The following is a 25,078-nucleotide window of genomic DNA, read 5'->3' as shown; positions in this document are numbered from 1 at the left end:
ACAGCTAAAACATCAGTGTGTTATCAGTGCTATTCTCCCTCTAAATCCAGAACACAGCACTGTACCGACTTCTAGGAAATAAATTAACTCTATCCCAGCTGAAACCAGGACAGTAATTCAGTGAAATAAAGGAGGCATTTCATCTCAGGCAGCTAAATAAACTCACAAAGCAGTAAGTTTTCTGATTTCCTAAAAATGCGTTCTGAATTCTAAAGACATAGATGTTAACTGGAAGTATCGGAAGCTAAAAAAATATATCTCTGTGAACTCATTAATAGAGGATATTGAAGTATGTTTGTTCTTAAGTTGGTAGGTTATTGGAAGTCATTAAAATTATTCAAATGAGCCTTGATAAGTATAAGTACTTCTATTGTTTCTACTACACGAAAAAGCATACATAAACATTGACTAAAATGTGAACTGAAGTGCTTAAAGGCTTTGAGTTTAAAATCAGAAAGTCTAGCATGATAGGCCATGTGCATGTAGTTGACTATTCTAGAAGAATGTTAATTGTTTCAATTCTACTTTGACTGAGAAAGGCTCCTTAATGTTTCTGTCACCAGATATAGGGATGAAGTACTTTGGCTTCCTCTTTATTGAAATTTGGCTTGTTAAATTAATCAGATTGGAAAGAAGCCTTTGTGTAGTTCACCTGTTCAAGGTAAATGTGCCTTTCTGGGAGGTCAGGGTGTCCAGTCACTCCTGCAGTTTACAGACTCAGTGGGACTATTTCCATCATGACTTAGAACAAACCAGGGCTCAGGAGGAATTCTAATGTATGATCACAGAATTGTCCAGTCTCCTTCCTATTCCAGTTAGTGCATAGGCCAAATTCAATTGGTTTTATATGTTTTACTTTGAACAAAAATGAACCTACTCATTTCAAAATTATGACAAAATGGAAGTGCAGATTTTATATGGCTTAGATGATTTTTTGTCTTAAAAAATCTTAGCACACAGATCAGTCTCACTCAACTGCTGTTGTTCAAATTGAATGAGAATTTTAGTTCTTTATTCCTACTCTGCTTTAGCTCTGTCATGTTCTGATAGCCAATCTCAACTTTTTAGGAAAGTTTTCTGTCTGTCTGTTAAATCATCTTCTCTTATTGCCTGACTCAGTTGTCTGCATAAACTGATTTTAGTTTTTTAGGATAGTAAACCAGCAGTCATAAGCCAAAAATTTTGAAACGCTTTTACATAATATGAGGCTAATAAGTCCCTAATGAAGACCAAGATAATGTTTGATTTTCAAAATTGCTGAGCAGCAAACAACTTTTGGTCTGTGGTAACTATTTACACTATGACCAGTGTTATTTAAATGTTATCTGTATAGTCATGTGGTTAACTTTAGGCACAGTCTTTTGGAAATTCGGATTATCATCCCCTAGAGCTCTGGAAGGAAACACTAGCATTGCCAGTATTTCGAATTTCACTTTATCACCACTGATCACTTCTCACAATAGCTTTACAGTGGTGAAAGGTTCTTAGCCTAAGTGGTGTTAATTGCACCACTAGGGGAGAAGCAAAGTTTCCAGTACACTAAAAAGGGGCACTCATTTAGAAAAGCAACCATAGACTATAAGCAGAACTGCTCAGGGCTTCATGAGGAGGTGTGATGTTTGGGGTTTTTTTAAATTTTCAGTGCTTTAGAATTTGATAGAGGGAGCCATTAAGCAACAACTAAGTAGTTTAATTTTAACCAGATTACTAAAAAGAGACAAAAATTAATGTTTTTCAACTCCATCTTGCACTTTTCATTCCTGACACATGCAGGAACATCTCTAGTGTGAAGGACAAGTTAGGGTATCTCTTCACCTTTATGTGTACCAATAGTTCATCCAACAGGCATGAAGAAAAAGCACAGAGCAATGCATTTCAGCTCTTTCCTTGTTTTCTCTTTCCTGGCACACACCCTTCACTAAAAACGAGGTAACATAGAGCTATTTTGCAAATTTTTAATGTGAGCTATTCTCCAGACGTATTTTGCAGCCTTTTTACATCACCAGGACAGTCTCAAAGTGGCCAGCTACATTTCCAGCTTTACACTTCAAAACCCATGCTGCACACTCCTGGTTTACATATGTAGTTGTATAGGTCTTACCAATTTATTGGTTTCAATACTTTACATATATTCTTCTCAATGCTGTAGTGGCTAATCTCATGGAACTGCTTTCTTTTGCTCTGTAAGAACTAAAGCCTAAACATGCAAACCTTGAAGAAAAGACACAATAAGGCCAGGGGATTTGGAGAAAGTAGACCTGCCCAACTAGGGTGTGTGGAGGAAGCTAATCTAAAAGAATCCTGCTGGAGAGCTCACTCTCTACTTTCTTTTAACCACAATGTGAAACGCTGCTTGTGAGACTATTCAGGTTTTTACATGCATTTGGATTTCATAAGATACAGTGTGGTTGTGAATTTGCATCCTAGTTCATTATATACTGTCTAGTAATACATCCCCATCTTTCCAGAGCAGTGTTTGCCTTCTGCTGGAAGCTGTCTAGTAACTCTTCTGTTCAAAAAGATTTGGAAATGCCTGTCGTATATTAGTGGTGGATAAACTCAGCTGTTTGGGCATTTTGGGATTAGTCTCCACACTGAACAGAACATGAAGTAAACAAAAGATGCTTAAACACAATTTATGGTGCCTCTCCAGTTTATCACACTTGATTTCTCCATCATACTTCTTTCTTGTTAGTGTTCTATGCATGTGTTTGTTTAGCTATTGAAAGGTCTTATAATTAAGAGTTGCCATTTTCATGTCATCAAACTGAGAACAAAGAGTCATCATATCCCTGCACTGGCAAAGTGATGCCACATCTGTTACCTGTCAAGAAGTGCAGAGTGCAGTTCATAAAAGTAGTGCATATGATTTCTGCATTTAATTCTGTAGAGTTTATGGAGATGGACATGTGTTTACTGTGAAACATTGTGATACGCCCTTTCTCCTCTAGATACAGTATGGGACCTTTGTTACACATACTAAATACAAGCAGGGTAAAGGATTGTTCTAGCCAAACTAAATGATGGAATCAGCCAAAAATGGGGAAAGAAAAATTTTGGTCTAAATGTGCATACTTCATTTATTCATTATAAAAGTGTGTGTGTCTGTAGATGTACTTAGTTATTGAAATCATTTCATTGTGCAAATTAAACCAACCTTGAGGCAAATTCATTTCTTTGCTGGCAAGTCACATGAATTTTTCCCCTCTTTATTTACTGAACAAAGGCAGCTAATCTCCTGAGAGACCCTACATTATTCCCCTTACTGCCTTTTTTGCATTACATATACATTCAAAGCGACAATCCTTCCTACAGTAATATTAGTACAAGACCTTCCATATGTGTAAAGTCCAGACACAGTACACTTAGGAGCATCTGTGGTTATTTTCAGTGGGTTCTTGCAAATATATTGACCAGTGTTCTGGAAGTAGTATGTAATCAGCCCTTGGGAAGTTAGGTGAGCTTTGGCTCATAATCAAGACAAGGATGAAAAGATCTGAATAACATGGCAAAACACACATTTTTTGATTGCACCCAGTATGTTATGGTTTACATGCTGCAGATGTGGGTTAAAAGACAAAAAGGACAGAGACTGGACATGGAGAAGCTCTATCTTTGAAAAGGCTGTAGAGATGACTGCATACTCGGTTAAAAATGAGCTCCCTATGTGACTTCTTGTCTTAAAAGAAAAGTGCCATTAAGGACCAAGTGGATCTCTCTAAAGGACTTTAAGATGGAACTTGATTCCCATATGTCTATACAGGAAGAAAATATGTGATTTGGGTCTTTTTAATCTACTGAGGCTTTAAGACCTACATGTATGGGATAGGAGAAAACAATTTGAAAATAAGGTTCATGCAGTTTTTACAGCCAAAGTAATTAGCCAGTAGTTTGGCCACAGGTGTGGTAGACTCATCACAGCAGTTAATTTATTTAATTAAATGTCTCTCTAAAGAAAGTAATATTTTGATTCGGCTCTGAAAAGCTGGAAGCTACTGTGTGACACAACTGCTGTGTGATGTAGTCTCTGATCTGTAGTTTCTTCTCAATAACTGAATATAGAGCAGAGAAGATTTATATGACATTTAGAAATTTTCTGTCGTTTAGAAAGATTAAATTGGGTTGGCAAAAGACATGGAGATAACAGATTTCCCTCTTTAGCCCTAGTATAAACTATTTAAAACAATTGGTCTGTGATCTGTCAGGTAGTGGACTTATTGTTGCTTACTGCTTGAAAGATGCATGTAAAATCAGAGAGATGCATATTGTCTTTGTCATGCCAATGGAGATTACCAGACAACATTGGGGAAAATAGAGAAAATCACATGTAAAGTGATTCAAATTAATTTGGTTGCACGCATTGAAAAAGTCCAGGTGAACAATATTTCAAATTATTGAATATCATTAAAATAAAATTTAATTGAATTTAATGTTACATGTTTTTGGGTTTTTTTTGGTTTTTTTTAGAAGAGTGATATCTGGATTACATTTCTCATTAAATGATAGTTCTAAGGGAAGAGCATTTTAACCACAGAACAGCCTCCAAAACAGGATCTTTCAAATTCAACTAGCTATCTCAACACGGATAAATATGAACAAGAAAATAGAATTATACCAAGCTTATGTTCCACTTTTCAAGCAAGAATATGGGGTTTATGCATCATTACTTTAGGAATTATTTCAGGCCCGACTCCTTTTGCTCTTTCTCGAAACTAATTCACCAAGTAATGTAGACAGAAAGGTGGGAATGGGAAGTCTACCCTTTGTGTTCTGACTGCCTGAATTGTTGACTTGATACACCTTTACCTTTTTATTCTTTCCCAAAAAAAAACTTATCAAAAAGCCAGATAATGCTTTGGGCAGCCAAACAGTTTTTTTTCTTCATTCAGGTATTAAGAGGATAAAATGTTAGTGATGATCACAGACAATACAGTGTTATATCTGCCAAATAACTGGGGCAAGTAAATAAGAAATTTTGCTGGTTTGTGGGGACACTGATGTTTTTCCCTGGAGATTTTAAAAAAAACTACTTCCTGTTTATCAAGTTGTGTCCTATAAGTCAGTGAAAAGTACTCTTATGTAACCCCTTTCTTAAGTCACAATTCTGAATACAGCTACTTAGCTAAAAGATCTCAAATAATAAATAATTACTGCACAATTAGTAATGCTCTGAGGAGAAAGTGAAATCCAGATGCATGCAATGAAAATATAGTATAAAGATCTGATTGAAGAAAATACGCTTTCTCAGTTTATAGTAAAACAAGTATTGCACTGAAGATACTTATTTGAAGAGCAATGTCATCTGTACCTACTCACAACATCATGCTTGAAAGTGATATATTTTTGTAAGACACAGTTCTGAAAGTAGATTTTAAAATACTTAACTTCTAGGCAAATTGAAAGAGTGGTCCTTAGTACTGTATGGAACATCCATCCAGCCTTACTCACCAAGAAATGATTTTCCGAAAGTGGAAAGAGTGCGCTCTAGTCCAGTTGAAGACCCTACAGAAGATTATGCAACAGACGACTATTCAGGTGTGTACATTCATTGACTCTGATCAAGCATTTACTGAACACTTTATAGGTTGAAGGATGACCTCAAAGTCTGCATATGTAAAATGTTCAGTGAATTGGATTCTTCATTGAAGACGAGAAGCATTTGTTTCACAATATAAAGTTAGGTGTTTTCATTTTATCCTTATGAGTAAGCATAAAGTTATATATTAAGCTACAATTAACATACTATGAAGAATGCAGTGTTTTGCATATAAGAATACAAAGCTATATATACATACATATGCACATATATGTGTATATATGTGTCTATATACATATATACAGATATATACAGATATGTGCATATGTATGTGTATATATGTGCACATACATATATATACATATATACATATCTGTGTATGTATATATATATATATGAAGAACATTAACTTCTACATCTGTGTTGTTTCCCACTGATCCCTATAGAATTGTTTCAGCCTTAATAGTGTTAGATTTTTGGCACTGCAAAATAAGTCAAGTTGGCAGTTTCCCACATGTAATCCACCATTAGGAGCACTATTTACATTCTCCTTCCACAGCATGTCAGTTCCACAGTCTCTGTTTTAGATGGAGAGCTCCAGTAGTCCTTGTTTTAATAGGTGATGAAACACTGCTATCTCTGCTGTAAAGGTCACTAACTTCTTAAGTTTTTATATGAAGCAAACTCACTTTACTTCAAGTTTAGCTGCTAGAAGAAATTTGAAGGTGACTGGCAAATTCATTTCATTCAAGAGAAAGCAGCAATTCTGAAAGTTATAACTTCACTCACAGGCATTGTTCTTCTGCATAAAGGCAGGAGTTGATGGTTCTCTCCTCCCATAACAGGAAGGATCTATTTGAAAACTGTAAGCACAGAATCATAGAATATCTCAAGTTGGAATGACTCCATAACGATCATCAAGTCCAGCATGAGTGTGGGTGAGATGGAAGCCTTGCTAATCAGCAAGTACTATGTGGGGCTTTTGCAGAGTGTAGCAAACAGAGCATAGGGACCCTTGGTATCTGGTTCATTGGGTCTTGGACCAGTTGTTACCCAGTTGGTAACCTGAGTAGCCACTGATCATTATGTCCATAATTTATGCTGACCTGCTTTTTATAAGTGATTTTGCTAACCATTCCTAATTATGATTTACAGAAGCCTTTGCGTATTTCAAATAAAATGCAGAATTATTTGTTACCCCTTGAGAAAGCATCAGTTCAGATCCAGAAATAGTTTCTCTTTGATAAATTCTATAGAGGATGCCCCACCTGCTAAAAATTATAAATCACTGTGAATAAATACTAAGACCAGGATTGCATGGTCTTTAGGTACTAAAAAGACTTTATTTTCTTTTTTTTCCTTTTTTTTCTTTTTTTTTGGTGGAACTGAATTACTATTTGGAATTCTAATCAAACAGGTGTTTCGGAAACTTCCCTGTCCGACCATCCAGGAGCCACCCTGGCAGTCACACTCGCACCACCTGAACTAGGGCCAAGGTCCCTTCACAGATGAACACACCACACTCACACAGTCAGACCAGGCTTCCATACTGGCTCGACACTAGGTTTCCCACAGCAGAGTCTTAGACTTCCTGATCCTTAAAATACTTCAATCTTGGTGCAACAACTAAATAACTAAATAACAGCTCGAGCTGGGTGCCTTTGAGGAGGGAGGACCCCTAACAAAGGAGACTCTAGGCTTTTATACTCTTACAGTTTACGCCCACAAGGAAGTCTCAAGGGCTTGGATTCCTTGGTGCTTGCTGTGTCTCTGAGTGTCCAGTCACCTGTCCAGCACCACAAGTCCCCGTGCTCTCTGTTTTGCAGAGGCTCAGCAGTTCACAGCTCTTGCCTGGGCCCCCTGCCACTCAGAGCTCAATCTGCAGCTTGCACTGCAGTTTGAAAACCAAGCTACCTGTACTGAATGTATTTCTCAACACAGGGAAACAGAGTAATCGAATTTCTGCAATAAAATACCACGTTTTAAAGTTTGAGAAGTACTAAATGAGTACTTTATCCCTTTGTCCCTCTTTATTCTCATTTTATTACAGGTCCCTGCAATGCAGAATGTAGTAAAGTAGGGTGTGATGGGCCAGGACCAGATCATTGTACTGACTGTCTTCACTATTACTACAAATCTAAGAACAACACAAGGTAACACGAAGAGAAAAAACACTTTATGTTATTGATTTCTTAGTGTATATCCTAACTTTCATTCCTCTTCTCTGCTGCAGTCATGGATAATTCATTTTCCACCGAATTTGAAAAATTTTCTAAACTAAAGAAACCCTAGCTAATCAGAATTCAAAGTACAGCTTTCGAACACCCTTCACTGATTATTTCCCCACCTCCTTTTTTTTTTCATAAGAGGCTGTCTCTCTATATATGTTTATATATAACACTAATAGCTACTACAGCTTCTGTGATGAAGTGAAAAAGACAAGAAATATAGATGGTCAAAAAAGATACTGTATGACTGTCTGACAGGGCATTTGCTAGTGAGATAGCATATGCTGCAGGGAATTAAATGTGGGAAGAGGGAGGTTGACACAATGCTTTGAAGGGTTACAGCTGGTAAACACGTGATCATTAGAAGAGCAAAAATGGTGAGAAATACTTCTGCTTTGCAGTCATGGTCCAGGAATGTGGTGGCAGGTTATTTCATTAACGACTCTGCCTTCTCTTCCCTGCAGGATCTGTGTTTCGACCTGCCCACCTGGTCACTACAATGCAGACAAGAAACGATGTAAAAAGTGCTCACCCAATTGTGAAACCTGTGTTGGAGGCCATAATGACCAGTGCATGACCTGTAAATCTGGCTACTACCTGAATGAAGTAACCAATAGCTGTATTACCAACTGCCCTGATGGGTTTTACCTAGATAAGAGTTAGTATTTCTTGTTGTTTTCATATTGTGGACTACAGAATTTGATCTGGGGAGGTTGCTGGAATACTTATAAGTAGGAAAAGTGTATGTTGATGTATCTCTCTCTTATTCTGTTCTTATTATTATATTGTTACCAAGTGTGATCAAGAATCTCATGGAAAATGTTCCATTATTTTAAAAACCGTGTTTAGTGACAGGATATCTTTTCATCTGGGAGTGACTGGCAGTAACAGTAGCAGAATTGAGGCAAGTGACAGCCCAAGAGCAGTAATCCTCTGCCATGATTGATACCTACCTTCAGCTTCCTCCTGTGATTGCCAAGAAACTGACCGTGTTTAATTTCCAGCTTTGGCTAGCAAAAATACTTAGACATACGTTTAAACCTGTGCTTAAGACTGCAGTGACTTTGATTATCTTTAGACACTCCTTAGAAGATAAATATGTTCTCAGGAGCTTTGTTCATCTGGGTGCCTAGCCTTTTGCTTTCTTGTCATGAAGCTGTGTGTTTATTTTTGAGAATTATTAAAAACAGATCCTACCTTAATTTTTCTATTTTCGCTAAGTGAGAACTACAGTAAAGGTAATTCCTTTCCACATAATTAAGATGGATAGATGAAAATTTAGGATTAAATGGGAAAATTGGGTTTTTCTTCTCAGAAAGGTACATGTCACTGAATCTCAAAAGACAGCAGGGCTGAAGAGATAGAGACATTTGTTAAAGGGAGCTCTTGAGATTAAAAGGTAGGTGTTAAGTAATTCATATATTTACTTTGTTGAGCTGAGATCTGTTTATACAGGTATGTCTCTTAGCATGAAATCAGGAAGAGGACAGACTGCCTGCAGGACAGCCTCTTTAACACATGGCGTATCATTACTGCATATCACTGCTATATGAGATTATTTAAGTCCATATTATAAATTGTTAATGTAAATTTAAAATATTTAGGAAACTTTATAATGACCTTAAAACATATTTTTCTCAGAGTGCAGCTATTAGTTCACATGTACAGAAATACAGTAAACCATTCAATGTTTGATGGAAAAAGGTAATGCTAGGCAGAATTTAGCTATTTCAGTCTAGCTTGATGATGTCAAATTAGAAAGCAGTAAGTCATGCAATAATATATTCATACAGTTTTATCAGACAAAACTGATCAAGGCTTTCTGGGCTTTTTTCTTTTGTAGATAAGATTGTTTGTCGAAAATGTAGTGAAAACTGTAAGACCTGTGTTGAATTCCAAATCTGCACAGAATGCAGACATGGCCTAAGGTAAGTAAATTATGGATGTCACTAAACATAATACCAGAAGAGGTATACAAGGCTGTGGATACACAGGGAAGAACATCTGATAGCTATTTAACCTTGATGGCCTTTATGTCAACTGTTACAATGCTGTTTAGTCTGTAATACCGTATTTTCTTGTGTGCCAGTTTGGCTAACAACTGATTTTTAGAAGGCTTTTCATTTCAGATAACATAAAAGTCACAGTCATGTGGAAAGCTGGCTTCTTTACTTTTTTGACCTACAGTATGTCAGTGCAGGGTTATTTTAGAGGTAGAGCTGATGAATTGTAGTAGTTTTTCTAATTTGTTCATGTGGTAGTCAGAAATTATTTTCTTATCTTTGTTGTATTTCTTCTTATATCCAATCATTCACTTATCTCAAGTACCTCAGGCTCAACTCTATACTGTATAGTGTTCACAGTAGTGACAGATTTTTTTTCTTCATAGGGGAACTTAATCATTCTTGAAAATGATAGGTAAAACCTACAAAACAGCAGTACATATTTCAAGCTTCTTTATGAATGAATGACCTTTTGATCCAAGCAGCGAAAGTCAAAAATCTTGCAACATTCATGACAGAATGTATGCTGGCTTAGTGCCACAAAAAAATATGAAATCAGTATTCAGTATGTATAGGATATTCTTTCAGAATATGAGCCTTGTGTTAACATTTTAACACCAAGGTTTTAGCCCCAGTAAAGTGGATTTTTATGTCTTAATAAAAGCTCAGTGGTTTTTTCTAGAACATCAATAGCTGGATTTCTTTATTGAAACTGAAATACAAAAAAAAAAAAAAATCAAAAGAACCCAACCTTCATGTTTTCTTGGGCAATATTAGCAAACTGAGGGTAAATTTTGGTAACATTTTTAAAAAACACCATCTGTGTGGATGATAAATGGAGCCTTGCGGGACATGCATTTCATACTGCATAGTTCTTCAGATCTTTCAGCATTTTCTTGGCAGAGTTATCAATGGGCAGAGCCTTCTTTGAGTGGGTCTTGAGAGGCCTGGATTCCAGTGTTGCTCCATTACTGGCCCATTAAATAAACCTGGGCAAATTATTAGTTTTCCCATCTGTAAAAACATGATAATGCTATGTGCCTTGTAAAGCTCTTTGAGGTGTATGACTGAGGAAAAATAACAGGAAAGCAAGAGTTGTTAGTTCTGTTGAATTGCTAGTTTGCTTTCTAAACTGGGACTGTGTAGACTCTTGAAAATTTCCAGTGGTGCTGCGCGTACCTGACTTTTGCTGGATCCAGTCTGTAGAACATGTTAGCACTCAGGGTGGTAAACCCCAGAGCTGAAGAGCATTTTTAGAGAAAGTGTTAAATTGGATGAACGCTGAAGTTCCACAGAAGATGGTAAACATGGCAGAGAAGTCTTAGTTTAAAAAATAAATAAATTTTAAAAAAGAAACCCAAACCCAACAAACTGCTATAGGCACCTTATAATACAAAAGCAATAAACAGTCCTTAGAAGAATGCATGAAAGTGTGACTCTCTGTGCTATTTCTTTTCCTTCTGTTACTTTTGTGCTCTCTCTAAAGTGCCTGCAGGCAGAATACCTCCAGCTGTAATCTTGACAAATCTCACAAGACACACAGTACTGGCATTCAGTTAGGAGATTTCAAGGGAAACTGCTGTTGCAGAGATTGTGATTTCTTTCACTATGAATGTGTTCTTAACCTGTGCTGTAGCATAGTATCAGGAGATCCTGGTGGTCTTTCAGAGAAGCATGAGAGAGAAGGAAGTATTAACAAGTCCCTTAGCATTTTTTTTAATACAGTGATGCTGACCCTTTACCAAATTCCTCATGGATAATTACATTTTACATGCCTGAATTTTTAGTGGTTTTTGTCATTGTTCATTTTTTGTCTGTCCCCTGTTACTTGGTAGTATTTACAAGGAGTTTGTAAACAACTTCTGTATTTCCCCATGGGCAAAACTGCTTTTCATTCCCACTTGAAGTGATTGATGTCTCTAAATTTATAAAATATGACCAATGAAGGAAGGTGATGAATTGGAATATGTGGATTTTTCTTTGATTAAAAGAGAACTACTGGATTGTGCATGATCTTGTTTGTCATCTGTTGCTGTTATCTGCCCAAACACTGTGCATTTTTTCCTTTTTACAATAGCTTGCATGGCACTAAATGTGCTATCCGCTGTGAAGAAGGAAAATACCATAATGGCAAAGAATGTGAAACATGCCACCGTTCTTGTGCAACATGTGCAGGTACCCCATCATCTGTGTAATTTTCTTTCCTGTAGGATTTTAGCTCTGATTTTATTCCACTCCATCGCAGTTACAGTATAAAGTGATTGTATGTATGTGAAAACTTCATTCTCTTGGTAGCTTTTTAATATATTTTAATATGGTAAACTTGGTTTGGCTAGCATGGAAATCAAGGGTTTTAATTTAAAGAGTTTATACATTCCTTTTTTGATTGGTTGGGTTTTTTAGATTTTTTTAAATTTTTTTTTTAAATTTTGATAGAGCTTATTGTGATTTACAGTAATGCCCTCCATTTGCTAGATTTTGTAGGAGCTTTAGAACTACAAAGAGTCATTTATTTCAGGAAAAGGTACACTGAAATTATGTAATGCTGTTTATTCTAACAACGTATATGCATTCTAACAATTTCTCTGTGGTCTAAGGTGCTGGAGTAGATGCCTGTATAAACTGCACACAGGGTTATTTTATGGAAGATGGAAGATGTGTGCAATCTTGTAGTAGTGGTTATTACCTTGATCACTCTACTGAAAGTGGATACAAAAGCTGCAAAAGGTATGATCAGTGGCTAATGTATCTGAAGTTTGGCAGCATAGTAGTGATTACACTGTTGAAAAAGATAATATTTATGAGAAGATAAAATACTGTTGACTTCAAAAGTAGAAAAAATATATTGCATGTTAAGCAGGTGACGGAAAAGCTATTATTATTATTATTGTTACTATTATTGTTGTTGTTGTTATTGTTATTTATTTTAATCTGATTTATATTCATATAGGTCTTCTGAAAGTATTTTTTCTTATAAAGTGTGACTTTCCTTATAAAGTTTTCTTTAAAGTGTGACCTTCAGTTTAAACAGTCTGCAGTGAAAAAGTATAAAAATTAACAAATCTGACAGAGGATCTGCATTTCTTAGTAGCAAACAAAAATAGTCAAACTAGGGGGTTTTTAATTGCAAGTTAATTACTATTTATAAAGACCATTTTAGTTCTTACACTACATATTCACAAACATAGCAGAAATATATTTCTAAAGTACTGTCCAGGATAGCTTATCTAACTCAGTGTTCAAAAGGCTGGAGAAATCTTGGACAAAGTTGTGCTGTGTAAGGAAGGGATTTTTTTTTATTCCATTCTTCATTAAACAAATATCGTTTGTTGCCCTTTGGAGTCATTCAATAACACCTTTGAATTCGAGGTGGGAAGGGAGTCACCATGTGTTTAAGTATATTCCACACAAAAAAAATAATCAAAATGCAATGAAAATACAATGGAGTTGGGTGATGAAAGGACTGGGCAGCACGTCAGTCATTCTGTCCTGCAGCTTTCCTCATGCCTTTTTGGCGCATGTATGCATGATCAGTTTAATACTTTTTGTTGATTATTTCTGCATAGTACCAAAACACTAAAATAATGCAGCTATTTAGTAAAAAAGTGTGAATAGAAAGTTGACGGAAAGACGCAGGACTGGGTTGCAGGGGTAGCTAATTTTATATCATCATAATTATTAGTAGTAGCAATATTGTAGCACCTGATAGCTGTAGAAACAGCAAACAATCCTTTTCAATACAGAAAAGGTATCTAGAAACTCTTGTATTTGGTGGGGCTGGAAGACCAACTGCTGCCATTGTCTTTCAGATGCGATGCCAGCTGTTTGGATTGTAGTGGTCAAGGAGACAGAAACTGTACAAGCTGTCCAAGTGGCTATAACCTAGACACTGGTGCCTGCGTGATGGGAACAGTATGCAAGGATGGTAAGTGCTATTCTGTGCAAAGATCCATTTTACCACTACCAGCTTCTTCTTTTATGTGTATTGGGTTGGTTTGGTCTGTTTCTTTTCTTCTCTGAGTGTTGGTTTAAAGTCGGAGTTACATTTTTTAAGTTTTTCAGGTGTATGAAAAGGAGAACACTATATTTGCATGTAGATCAGTCACATCCACTTTACCTGAATTTTCCAAATATCATTTTTCCCCCTGCCAACAACCTATTTTTCCTTCCTTATCATTTTTTCAAAGCCAATGTTTTCAACAGATTTTTATATGAAGACCCTAGAGTACTATTAATTTTACTATTACATTTATCTATTTCACCACTTTAGCTGTGAAAATGCTGGTAAGTAAAAACCATTTAAAGTGCCTGCAGTATTGCTTGAATTGTGTGAAAGGGTGAGAACAAAAGAATTCTGAAATAGGGAGCATGCAATTTAGGGTGATTTGAACTTCCTCCAAATTCTTTGTGCTAACCAAGATAGCATTCTTACTGCATATGATTGGCATAATTATTCACTAATATTCATTCCTTTTAAATGTCACAATTACAGAGACACTTAGATAACACTGTGCTTCCCTGAAGATGTTACTGTGGGAATTACTTGTTGATAGAGCCCACTAAGTGCAATCTAACAGGAAAATCACACCAGAACAAAGTCCAAGAAGATATGTGACATCAGACATAGTAAAAGTTAACAGTGACTCTTGGGTCCAGCTTGTTTCCCCTGGATTTAGTAAGAGTTTTACCAAAGACTTGAAAAGAAAAAAGAAAGGGCACAGGTGAGAGTCTTCTTTCTGTGGACCCTCACAGTTCCTGTTGGAATTTAGTCCTTCAAACTTTGAAAATACTCTGTCCATTGTAAAATTACATTACAGGTACTGGTAAATTAGTCATGAGACTTTTTCACATCAGGAGATTGGAAGAGTCATTGTAATCTAGAGCAATTCCAGAAGTAACCAGATATAGACAGACAAATGAAGAAGAAGCGTAATACTAAGAATTTTGAATAACAGTGGTCTCAATATGGTATTGCAATTGATTTCTACAATGCAAACATTTGAAATACCAGCTTGGTCTTTATTATGGCTGGATAAATCCATCTTCATTTATACGCATGCAAATTCAGTCACATACATGTGAAGTTGCCCACGACCCCATCTCGGTACTGTCTCTACCATTCTTCCCAATGCAGCTCTCTTGAGAGCAACACATTGGTTTGCTGGCCTTCAGGCAATTGCAGTGCTCCATGCTGGATCACACCACACACCATGTGTTCTCAACAGTGTAGGAGAGCTAAGGAAAATCAGAAGCATTTTTTTTCCTGTTAATTTACAAAGCAGAGAGGGTCTCATTACAATCAAGCACTGGTTACTAGTTTAACTCACTCTACAGGATTTGTATTTCTGTTGACAATTTTTCTGTGGTTTGATTGTTTTATTCTTTTGATTCATAAAAATTGAGAACAAATTCCTTTGCTGTAAATATCACTGTTTTCTAATTATTCTCTTTCTAATCTTTTTTTCCTTTTCACAAATGGATACAAATCATTCCCTGTCGGACCACACAATACCTCTCCCTGAAAAAAAAAATGCTGTTGACTGGAATTCCTTTTGATGGACCAAATTTCCTATTTGCTACCTGCTCTTGAATGGTCTCTTCAACCAAATCTGCCTGTCTGACCAATTAAACCTTCCTCCATTGTACACGCCATGCTCTCCAAATCCTCAACCTCTCCTCCTTCTCTTGCTGCTACCCTCTGGAAGCCACGGAAGAGTCCTGGGCCGAGGGAGGATTCTGTATGCTGGTGAAAAAGAACAATCTCTGCCAGCGGAAAGTGCTTCAGCAATTGTGTTGCAGAACATGTAAACAAAAGGGGTAAAATGACACCTCCCAGCATCCTCCTGCTCCTATAGACTTATAGATTAATCCATATTATTGAAAAATGAAAAAAGGAAAAAAGGAAAAAAAAAAAGGAAAGAAAGAAAACCACGTTTCTCTCTCTCCCTCTTCTTTGTCTGGGGAGATGGTGAACTGTTTGTTGGAACTTAAATGGAAAAACTACAACACACCTACCTTTCATAACTGGGTGTCTAGAGCTGAGCATCCAGGATCGCAGAGTCAGTATTGTGTGACCAAAGCATCTGATGCCAAAATTAACATTTAACTCTTGATTTGATTTCCTGTCAACCTTAGGATTATTCCTGTTTTTTGAAAGTCCTTTTTCTTCCCTTTTTTTCCTGCTGCTTTCCACTTCAAGATGTTTAAAGAGTGTTTCAAGAATACAACACAAGTTTACATGGATTAAAACTAAACAATACAAAAAAGTTTGCATTAGTCTTTTTTTGTGCAGTGTGTATTGACAGGGGGAACTTGAGTTCCTGAGGGGATCAGAAACATCATTAGTGCAGGACTAAGTTCTGCCCCTTTTGTAATAGTATTTTAAAAAATGAAAAGTGAACATTTCTGAACACATTTCTTTCTTGCTTCCTCTGCTGTATGCTGGGGTTTTTTTATCATATGCAGTATGTATATATGTTTACTCAAAATGGGGTTTTGATCATATAGATTTCAGTTTTAGACAGCTAGCTTATTAACAGATATGCTAGGATTTTTATTTTATTTTTTTAAATTGTCAAAGCTATTTCAAACAAAGTTAAAAAAAATTGTTCCTGTAGTGGACAAGTTTAGGAGATACTACTTCTCTTGATTTGCATAAGTGAGAGTAATGTATATGCTCAGAAGTCAGAAAACATTGCTAACATGTAAGAAGTATTCATAAATTATTTTTGTCTTGTAATGTTCATTTTAAAAAAGGGGATATTATCATACAGATATGTGGAACTATTTCGTAGTGCCCATATGTAAATGCCAGTGTGACTGTGTGTGACAGGATGTGTTTACAGGACTGAATTTATAATTGTGCCAAATACAACTCCAGGTATAATTGCATAAAGGGCAGTAAACCAGTGGTTCTCTTGGTGTCGTGATGGGCCTGAATCTGCTTTAACTGCTCACAATAGAAATTTCAGCAGGAATAGTCCTCGTGAGGCCAATGGAGTTACCTCACTGTAAAATGGTCCTGGGTGATGAGAAAAGTGGCCCAGCCTCACTCTTTCCTACCCAGGCATATGGCTGCCAGTACAAGTTTCTGTTTAATTTATCTTCATCAGCTTCACTCAGCATACAGTTCAAAAGACAGTCATTTCACAGGAAACAGAAAATTGAACTTCAAAGATACTGTTTACAGGGGATAATACTTAAAACATACAAAGTGTCTTTTTCAGCATTCCAGGACATACAAACAGAGAATGGATTGAATCTAAGAACGTAAATCTTGGAAAATAAAGGGGATAAAAAATTATTAAAAATTATTGTGGAAGCTTTACAAATGAATGGATACAAACTTCTGTAGGTAATGTCCTCTTTAGCAGGGAGCAGGTAAACTATTACAACCTGGTTCAATATGACAGGGGGCAGTCAGGCTCCTTTGGTGCCCATTACAAATTTCCAGATAAACATTCAAATTTGTGCTAGTTTAACTACTAGTCTGTTGCTGCCTCATTTCTCAGTATAACGTGTTTAACTAGAACATAATGCTTTCAAAGTCTAACTTAATATTATATATATTATATATAAATATATATTCATTATTGAGATTTAATTATGTAATGGATTGTAAAGAATTTTTTTGGATACTTACAAATGTCTCTAACACTATTATAGAGAAGAAATTAATAACTTTGTTTTCTTTAAAAAATCTGACACATTGTTTTAATCAAATTCATTTTTACTGAAAAAATACTGTACATGTGTAAAATGTTCAGTTGTTATTTGTAAAATAGGGTAGTTCTGTTGTAATTGATAATGGCCAAAATCAATGTTATTCCATATTTTATTTTTTCTATTAAATTAACCTAAATTCCTCTTCTTTTGGTCTGGAAAAACATGTTGATCTGTATGTTAAATATCTTTGTTGAAAGTCATAGGTAGCTCTGTGGTATAGAGTACTTAGGTTTCACACACAAGTCATTGAAACAAATTCAGATGTTAAAGGTGTTTAATTTTATTACAGATTTTTTTTTTGTTTAAGTGATGGGATTTATGGTTGCACCTGTGTCCGTTTTATGTGGAGAACATGTTTTGCATAGTATCAGTAGAGTTGTGTCTGAACCCTACTGTATAACAATGTTGAGTTCCTCTGATCTGTAAGAGTTTGTGATGGGTCTAATCTCTTGCATGCTTAGGATTAAAAAGCATAATTTGTAACTGTCTGTTGGCTCAGACAGTTTAGAAGGAAAGTTTCATCTTTGCAGTCATGCATGGCCATTTGTACAGTGTCATATTGAGGTCTGTTCATGTGCCAGTGCTCACAACCAGTACACCTCAGAACACAGCCACTGACTACCACTTGAGAACTGTGGGCTATCTGTCCTTTCCAGACCAAAAGGGCTCCCAGTAGCCTCATTTGTTACCCCTGCAAGGTGAGATACTTCATTGGCCTTAGCTGATGCTCTGGTTCATTTACCACTTAGTCCCACAGCCTGAGTGGAGACTAAAGTGGCAACTAATCCAAGAAGTCATGTATTCAGATGGTGTTTTAATCACATCCGATGAGGCCATGTAAAGAATTGCCTGTAAAAAACCACCACCTTTTGGCCTCAGACATCTCATTGTCACTGACCAGTTTTGACCTGGTGTCAAAAAAAGGAGTTAGGTAATCATTCTGAGTTTCCCAGTCAGTCCCCAAAAGCAGGCAGATGTGGAACGGCACATTTTTAGCAGAAGTTTGGTAAGACCACACCTGGAAAAAAGGTTGGCCTAACCCTTACAGCAATGCCGTATGAAGGTCTGCTTCTTTCAGCTCCCACCCTATCTTCATCTTCCAAATGGCATGAGAAATTCAGTCAAACATGGTGTCTTTTATTGTCAAGACTTTGTCCAAGTTTTTGGATAGGAAATGCACAAATAGTGATAATAAACTTTTTATAAGTCTGCTCCAGAGGTTTTGTCTACAGATGTTGAGCAAACAAGTAAGCAAACATGAGTTTTAGGCTGAAAACCAGTGCTTTCTGGTGCCAGCTCAGACTCTGATCATTTTTGTTTGTTATGCCTTAATAGCTGTGGTCAGATAAAAGCAAAATTTGTAAGCAGCACTGTAGTTAGTTTTTGTACCAGAGGATGGCTGCAGAAGCAGGTTTGCAATTGAAAGAAGCTAGTTTGTTCCCAGCTGCAGAGTTTTCTTAAGTGATCAATCCTCCCTGTCTGATTCAGTGATGAGTAGTTTGGAGTGTTCAGGGTTTGACACTGTTGTTGATGTGTGGAACAGATATGGACCATTTTAGAAAAATCAGAAGCTGCTAAGTATGAACAAAATAACACTTTATGTCTAAAAAGACGTAAAATGGATTGCATCAGATTAAACCTTTCCACTGATTTCACTTTATTTATATCACAAGTCAAAAAACAAGGACAAATTGAAGATTCTATTAGAGTTAAAACATGATATTTTCCAGTTCATGTTTGTTTAGGAGAATCCTTGATTTAAATGGAAAACTAAACACCCATCTAGACCTCTTCTTTACTAAAAGTCTCAAAGATTTCTAGTAAAGACAGCTAGGGTCAAAAAAAACCCCAAAAACTCATACATGTGCTAACAAAAGTTTAGCATGCCCCAGGCCTGCAGAACAGCCTGCAGAAGCTTGTTGGGTGAGGGTGTCATTTTATAATATGTCTTTCTTTCCATTTCTGCAGTGAAGTTACAGCCTTCCTCTCTTTTTAGCTGCAACTCTCCACCTCAGGCACACATCAGTGTTGTAGGATCAGATACCTACCAGAATAGGTCAGTGGAAACATTATGCTTCTGAGCAGTAGCTCGTGACTCTTGGCTTAGCCCTTGCCTACCCACACACCGCTATCCACTGGCACTCCCTGCCTCTTTCTGGAAAGGCTTTGCAAACCTTCCCTCAGTAAAGCACACTATTTTCTAATAAAGATTTCCCTATGAGACCCAGACTATCCCAATCTTTATTGGTATTGCAACTTTCCAATGTAGTGTCAAATTCCCAAGCAATCCTTGCAACTGAATATATTGTGTAATAGCAGACTTCTGTTTGTTCCACATTGTCAGATAATATGAGGTAGGAACAGCAGGAGCCTTGAAGGTGAGTAGTCCTTTATACAGAGGCACTAGAGCTGACTACAGCAATTTCATCCATCACTAAATACAACTTCCAACTGTCGATGACCAAGTTAATGCTCTTAATAGCAATCTGTTACTTTTTAATTAAAATAATTAACTGAATGATGGTCAGAAGGCCTGTTATAAATTCAAGATTCCTGTAAAGACATTTAAGAGATTGCTTGTATGAGTCAAAGCTTTTTAGTTGCAGTGTAACTCACCAAACAGTAACTTGTCTGTGATCCATTACCATGCCTTATATTTATATTGGATATCCCATTGTCATGTCAGTGGTACAGAATGAACTAAGAAAAGTTCTACCATTAGATGTTTGTGCAAGACACCTTACGGAAGCATTAAAAATGTTTTACAGCATACAAAGAAAAATCCTAGTCAAGTTTCATCAAAAAGAAACTCACACCCAACAACTTGCATGACCTTGTTCAGATTATAGAGCTGAAATTGCATTTTCTTATGAACATTTTCTTTAGCAGGGGAAAAATATCTGTTAGGCATAATTTTAATTACTTGTCTTACTTAAACTATTCTGTGAGATTTCAATTTCTGATTGAAATAATTGATTATCTGATTATTTAAAACCTGTCATGAGAGTCTGTTGGGGCTTAAATCCCCCTCATTAGCAAGGACTAAAGAGTCATGAGTAGCAACATAGTGTCCCTAAGAATGAGCTAAGGCTCTGAACCTGTTAGCACTGTGTCCAACCCTTGAAGTGCAACCAACACCCACGTTTCCACCATTGGTTCTGCCGATGAGGAAAGAGGATTCAGATCTATCGTAGGCCTCAGACATTTCTGTGATGTCTCAGAGCACAGTAATATTGGGTCTCACTAGAAAAACTGTTCTGAAATCCTCAGGATAGAGCCAGAGAGATTGCAGTAATATTCACCTGCTGTGCAAGTGTAGCAGACACCACCACAGAGTTAATATTTCATAGCCAAGCTATGGTTGAAATGATCCTGAAGGACTTCCTTTCTGGATTAAAAAGCAATGTTTTACATCATAAAAACAGAGCCAGATTTCACTTCTAGAATGGGAATTGTGGTCAAAGGAAAACATATTATGGTGAGGAGGCTCTGATATTTAAATAATAATTTGAGTAAGCAACAAATGCAGCTTCTTGGTGCCCTACCAAAGACTGTTTTTTGTTGGTTTTTGGCAGCAAATACATAAGCAGCTCATGTATTTGCTGCCAAAGAGGAGCAAGGCGGTTTAGAAGAATGCCCCTCATACAATAACATATTGGGTTTTTTTCAGTGTTTGGGGATGGATTTATTGAAGGTCTTCTGGGAAACCAACAACACTTTTCAAAGAAAAAATACTCCCCCATCACAAAACACAGTAGACAGAAATAATCTGATTAAGTACCCATTTTTCAAGTCACCCTGAGGGTGAGAAGCCAGAACATTGACAAGCAGTGAATACTTATTTACACAAGAAGAATTAATGGCTCCATCGTGCAGATTCAACAGTAACACTGAATGTTCACTAGAGTATAATTAATGTGATTTAGTTACAATTCAGATAATACTGCATATCTTTTCTGTTTACAATTGTCCGTGGCCTGCCCTCTGCTTGATGCCTGCAGATGCTCTTTGAGAGATGAGTTGGAAAGAAGGTATAGCACCTGGCTGCCAATCGATATGGATCATGGATCCATGAGTCTGTCAGCAGTGGTGCTTATGACTATGCTAATGGGCTGTTCTGTGCAATGCCACTGGATCAAAGACAAATAACTCAAATATTCATTCCCAAATAAAGTAGCCTCTTTTCTACTCGAAGAGCAAGGCCATACAAATAAAGCTGTGTAAATGCTGCTCTTGCTATGTCTGCCTTTAGCACAGCCTCTCTGAACACTTTCAATCCCAAGGCTGAAAGGAGGGCTCAGAGAGTCATCATTGCCAAACAGTGTCACAAAGCCTCTCTACAGCTATATCTGAATTAGAAGAGCTGTACAACTTATCCATTTCTGCACCCTCAACATGGAATATGTGATCAGTAAAGGAAATGAAATCTGTAATCAGTAAAAATAAATTACCTGCCCGTTCCTGAGGTGTTTATAGTGGAGACCAGGAACCGGGAAGATTTTAAGCAAGGGAAGATCACCAAAGTCAGTGTATTGAGCTGGCTGAACAGTTAGAGATGGGAATAAAATTTACACCTTTATACCACTCGTTAAAAGATTTAACTTGGTTTGCTCCTTACTTCAAAGGAGGAACTTTCACCTTTCGGACAGATTTCTTGCAGGCTTTCAAAAGTGTTCATCTCTGAAAATTAAACAGACATTCCCTTTGATTAACAGTATGAATCTATGTTGTTACATCTTAGTGGGACAATAGTTGGCCTGCTGAAATCTTCCCAGTTATCAGCAGATCAGCAGATCTGTGTTCATATCCTGATTAAGTTGAAGAAGACCAGTACAACAGCCTGTGCAGGGATCTCTTAGTTTAAGATGGATGACACCACTGAAGCACTACCCATTCAGCTTTTCCCATTTCAGGTGTATGTCTATTCAAGTCAGACTGCAGAAATCCTGTGGACAGGGCAGGCTCTGTAGATACAAATTATGTACTCCTTTCTATATAGGAGAGAGATGCTGGGTTACCTTGCTTGCCCCGATGTATGTTTTCTCCCAGCATTAAAAGATTCTATCTTTAATGTACTCCAGGTGCTAATAACACCAGCTTTACACAAAGCATACCATCATCTTCCACATTTCTCATTTATATTTTACAAGAGATTACCTAGATTTCCAAAGCAGTACTATCAGCACTATGAGATAATTTTCAGTGAGGTTCAGTGAGGTTCAGTGCCTCTGTTCCACTGGCCCTTTAGAAAGTTCTCAGCTGCTGAGCTTCATAAAGAATGGGAAGCTTGACAGCATCAGACAGGAAAAAATTTCCAGTTGGAAAGCTGAAGAAATGGAGAAGGTAAATATACTTCTTTCTGTTGTGAGTCTAAAAGTTTGATAGTGCTATAGTATTTCCCTCTCCTTCTTAAAGTGAGAAGGGCACAAATCAAAGCATTATCAATACAGGTCCATACAGATTGCTCCATTCCCTTTCCCCCTTTCTCATGGGGCTCTCAAATTTCAGGCTCCAGGTGGGCAACAGTAAACTTTGCCAGCCTCTGACATATGTGCTTACACAGGGAAAGGAGAAACTATGAACCCACCCAGCTTTTTCATCCAGGCCTCCATGTACTCAGGACAAATGGAATTTTAAAGCAAATTTTTAAGTGCCTAAAGAATTAGTACGAATGGAGATTTAAAGCTGATTTTTTTAAATGCTAAAAAATGTCTTTCTGGAGTCTGTTTATGCCTATTCAATACCCCGAGGGCTCTGGCTCTTCAATGGGTTTCTAAAAATAATTGTATTAATATTACATAGAAGTGAGCAAACAAATGTGCAGAATGAAGAGAGAGAAAAATCACTTTGTGTCAGAAAAAAATAAGGTAGCTTTGGCTAATTATTTTTATTCTGCAGGGAAAATAATAGAGGGATGTGTAAGATAGTGTAGTTAATAAAGGTAATTTCCTCACTACTGCCAGTCATGATTAATGCTGACCCGAGCCTCTGTGTGATCTCAGCTAGTCCTGTAACAAAAGGACCTTTCATCCTAAAATCACACTCAGCACACAGCAGTTCAGGGAAGAGGTGTGCAACCCTTTTCAAGGTTCTGCATTGTCTCTTGGCACAAGGGGGAGGTTTACTGACTTAGGAGTCAACATCCTGTTTTCAGCCTTATCATTCATCACTTCTTAGGGCACTTTTGAAAAGAAGATTTCCCAACCTGAATCACTCTCATCACCCCAAATGATAACACCCCAATGTTTTGCCCATGAAGAGTATCTTCTTTGTCCCCTCTGCACATCCAAATAGGGAGACAGAAATTTGGTCATTGTGTAAAATGACTAAGGGGAGGCGAATAATTATCAGGAAACTGAAAACTGAAGCTAGACAAATAACTGGAAACCAGGCTCCAATTTTGTATGACTGCCAAATCTGGGGGTAAAGGAAATGTCTCCATCTTGAAAATGTTAGGACGTGGAGATTATGGCAAGATTTCTTTCAGAGAGCTGTAATCTATCAAACACTTAAGACTTTGTGCTAAGCAGAGGAGTAACTTTAAACTAAAGAATCCTCAGGGTGAATTTTAATGTATTGTTATGTACAAGTTAGTCTGAGTTATGTACTTAAGCTTTATGGATAAGTGTTTCTTCAGAAAACTCAAGGAGCTGATCCCACAAGCCAGACAAAATAAAACGTGTCAAGGCCAAACATGAAAAAAGCAGAGCACTCTCTAAGACCAATTTCTTTCAGCTCTCGCAGCTAATTGATGAAAAACAATTCTGATCAATTTTTGTTTATCTGCTCTGTCAAAACTTTATAATCTATAAGATTACATGCAAAAAACCCAAGTATAAAATCCATATCTAGGTTCCTATGAAAGTAAACAAGGAAAACAGAGCAAATAAGGTAATTTTTTCTTTTTATTATAAAAGAAAAGCCTCTGCAGAAATGCTGTAGAAGATAATCAAATTAATATTAGATAAAGTGAAGTTTTGATTAAGAAAAGTGGAGAAATAACATGACTTGCAGTGTCTAAGTGTCACTGGGAGACAACAAGAGACAACGAGAGCCAGCACATAAAAGTCCATATCTCCAGGCATAACTTAGAAGGATATTCACACCTTCATTTAACTGGTCTCCTGAAATATCCTGTGCTGTCAATGAATTACACAGCTTTTGGAAAGCAAGAGAGAAATAGTGACAAGATAAAGGTACAGTTGATACTGCTTATGCAAAGACATAGCAACTGTGACAGTGCTCTAGACTGGGACTCAAGAGAGACAGGTTCTAGTTTGCTATTGCACCCTAATTTGATGATCTTACTGGGCTTCTTAATGGGAGATAATAGTGCCTGCCTCATTCTAGAACATATCACATTCAATTGATAGGAGCTCAGTGCTAAGTGTGGGGCTCTTGTATGCAGTTAAAGGCACAGCCTGCAACCTGATGTAGCCCAGATGTGGAGTTAAACATTTCTAACAGTGGACAAAAAAATTGTACATTAACATCTTTGCATTATCAGGAATCATGTTGTTTAACAAATCCTTATTTCTACAGCATCTTCATTCCTTTTTTTTATCAAGGTGAGAAATATTTTTTGT

The 25,078-nt window shown here is 36.9% G+C and overlaps 1 protein-coding gene across 6 annotated transcripts in view; it reads left to right on the top strand.

Moving 5' to 3' along the window:
- PCSK5 (proprotein convertase subtilisin/kexin type 5) overlaps nucleotides 1-25,078 on the top strand; it is a 257,925-nt gene that overhangs the window by 174,044 nt on the left and 58,803 nt on the right. For 5 of the 6 annotated variants that reach the window (XM_017807261.1, XM_017807263.1, XM_017807264.1 and 2 more), the window contains 7 exons: nucleotides 5,392-5,535; nucleotides 7,587-7,689; nucleotides 8,229-8,422; nucleotides 9,608-9,692; nucleotides 11,845-11,942; nucleotides 12,365-12,494; nucleotides 13,577-13,692. In XM_017807261.1, coding sequence (XP_017662750.1) covers nucleotides 5,392-5,535; nucleotides 7,587-7,689; nucleotides 8,229-8,422; nucleotides 9,608-9,692; nucleotides 11,845-11,942; nucleotides 12,365-12,494; nucleotides 13,577-13,692 — 870 coding nt within the window. Of the gene's footprint in view, nucleotides 1-5,391; nucleotides 5,536-7,586; nucleotides 7,690-8,228; nucleotides 8,423-9,607; nucleotides 9,693-11,844; nucleotides 11,943-12,364; nucleotides 12,495-13,576; nucleotides 13,693-15,472; nucleotides 16,516-25,078 lie in introns of those variants that run through there. The other variant, XM_017807267.1, reaches the window with a different exon arrangement.

The sequence above is a fragment of the Lepidothrix coronata genome, unplaced genomic scaffold (genome assembly GCF_001604755.1).
Source record: "Lepidothrix coronata isolate B3197 unplaced genomic scaffold, Lepidothrix_coronata-1.0 Scaffold18, whole genome shotgun sequence".
NCBI classification, from domain to species: domain Eukaryota; kingdom Metazoa; phylum Chordata; class Aves; order Passeriformes; family Pipridae; genus Lepidothrix; species Lepidothrix coronata.
Note: the sequence above shows the minus strand (reverse complement) of the source record. Positions and strands in the feature narration are given on the sequence as shown.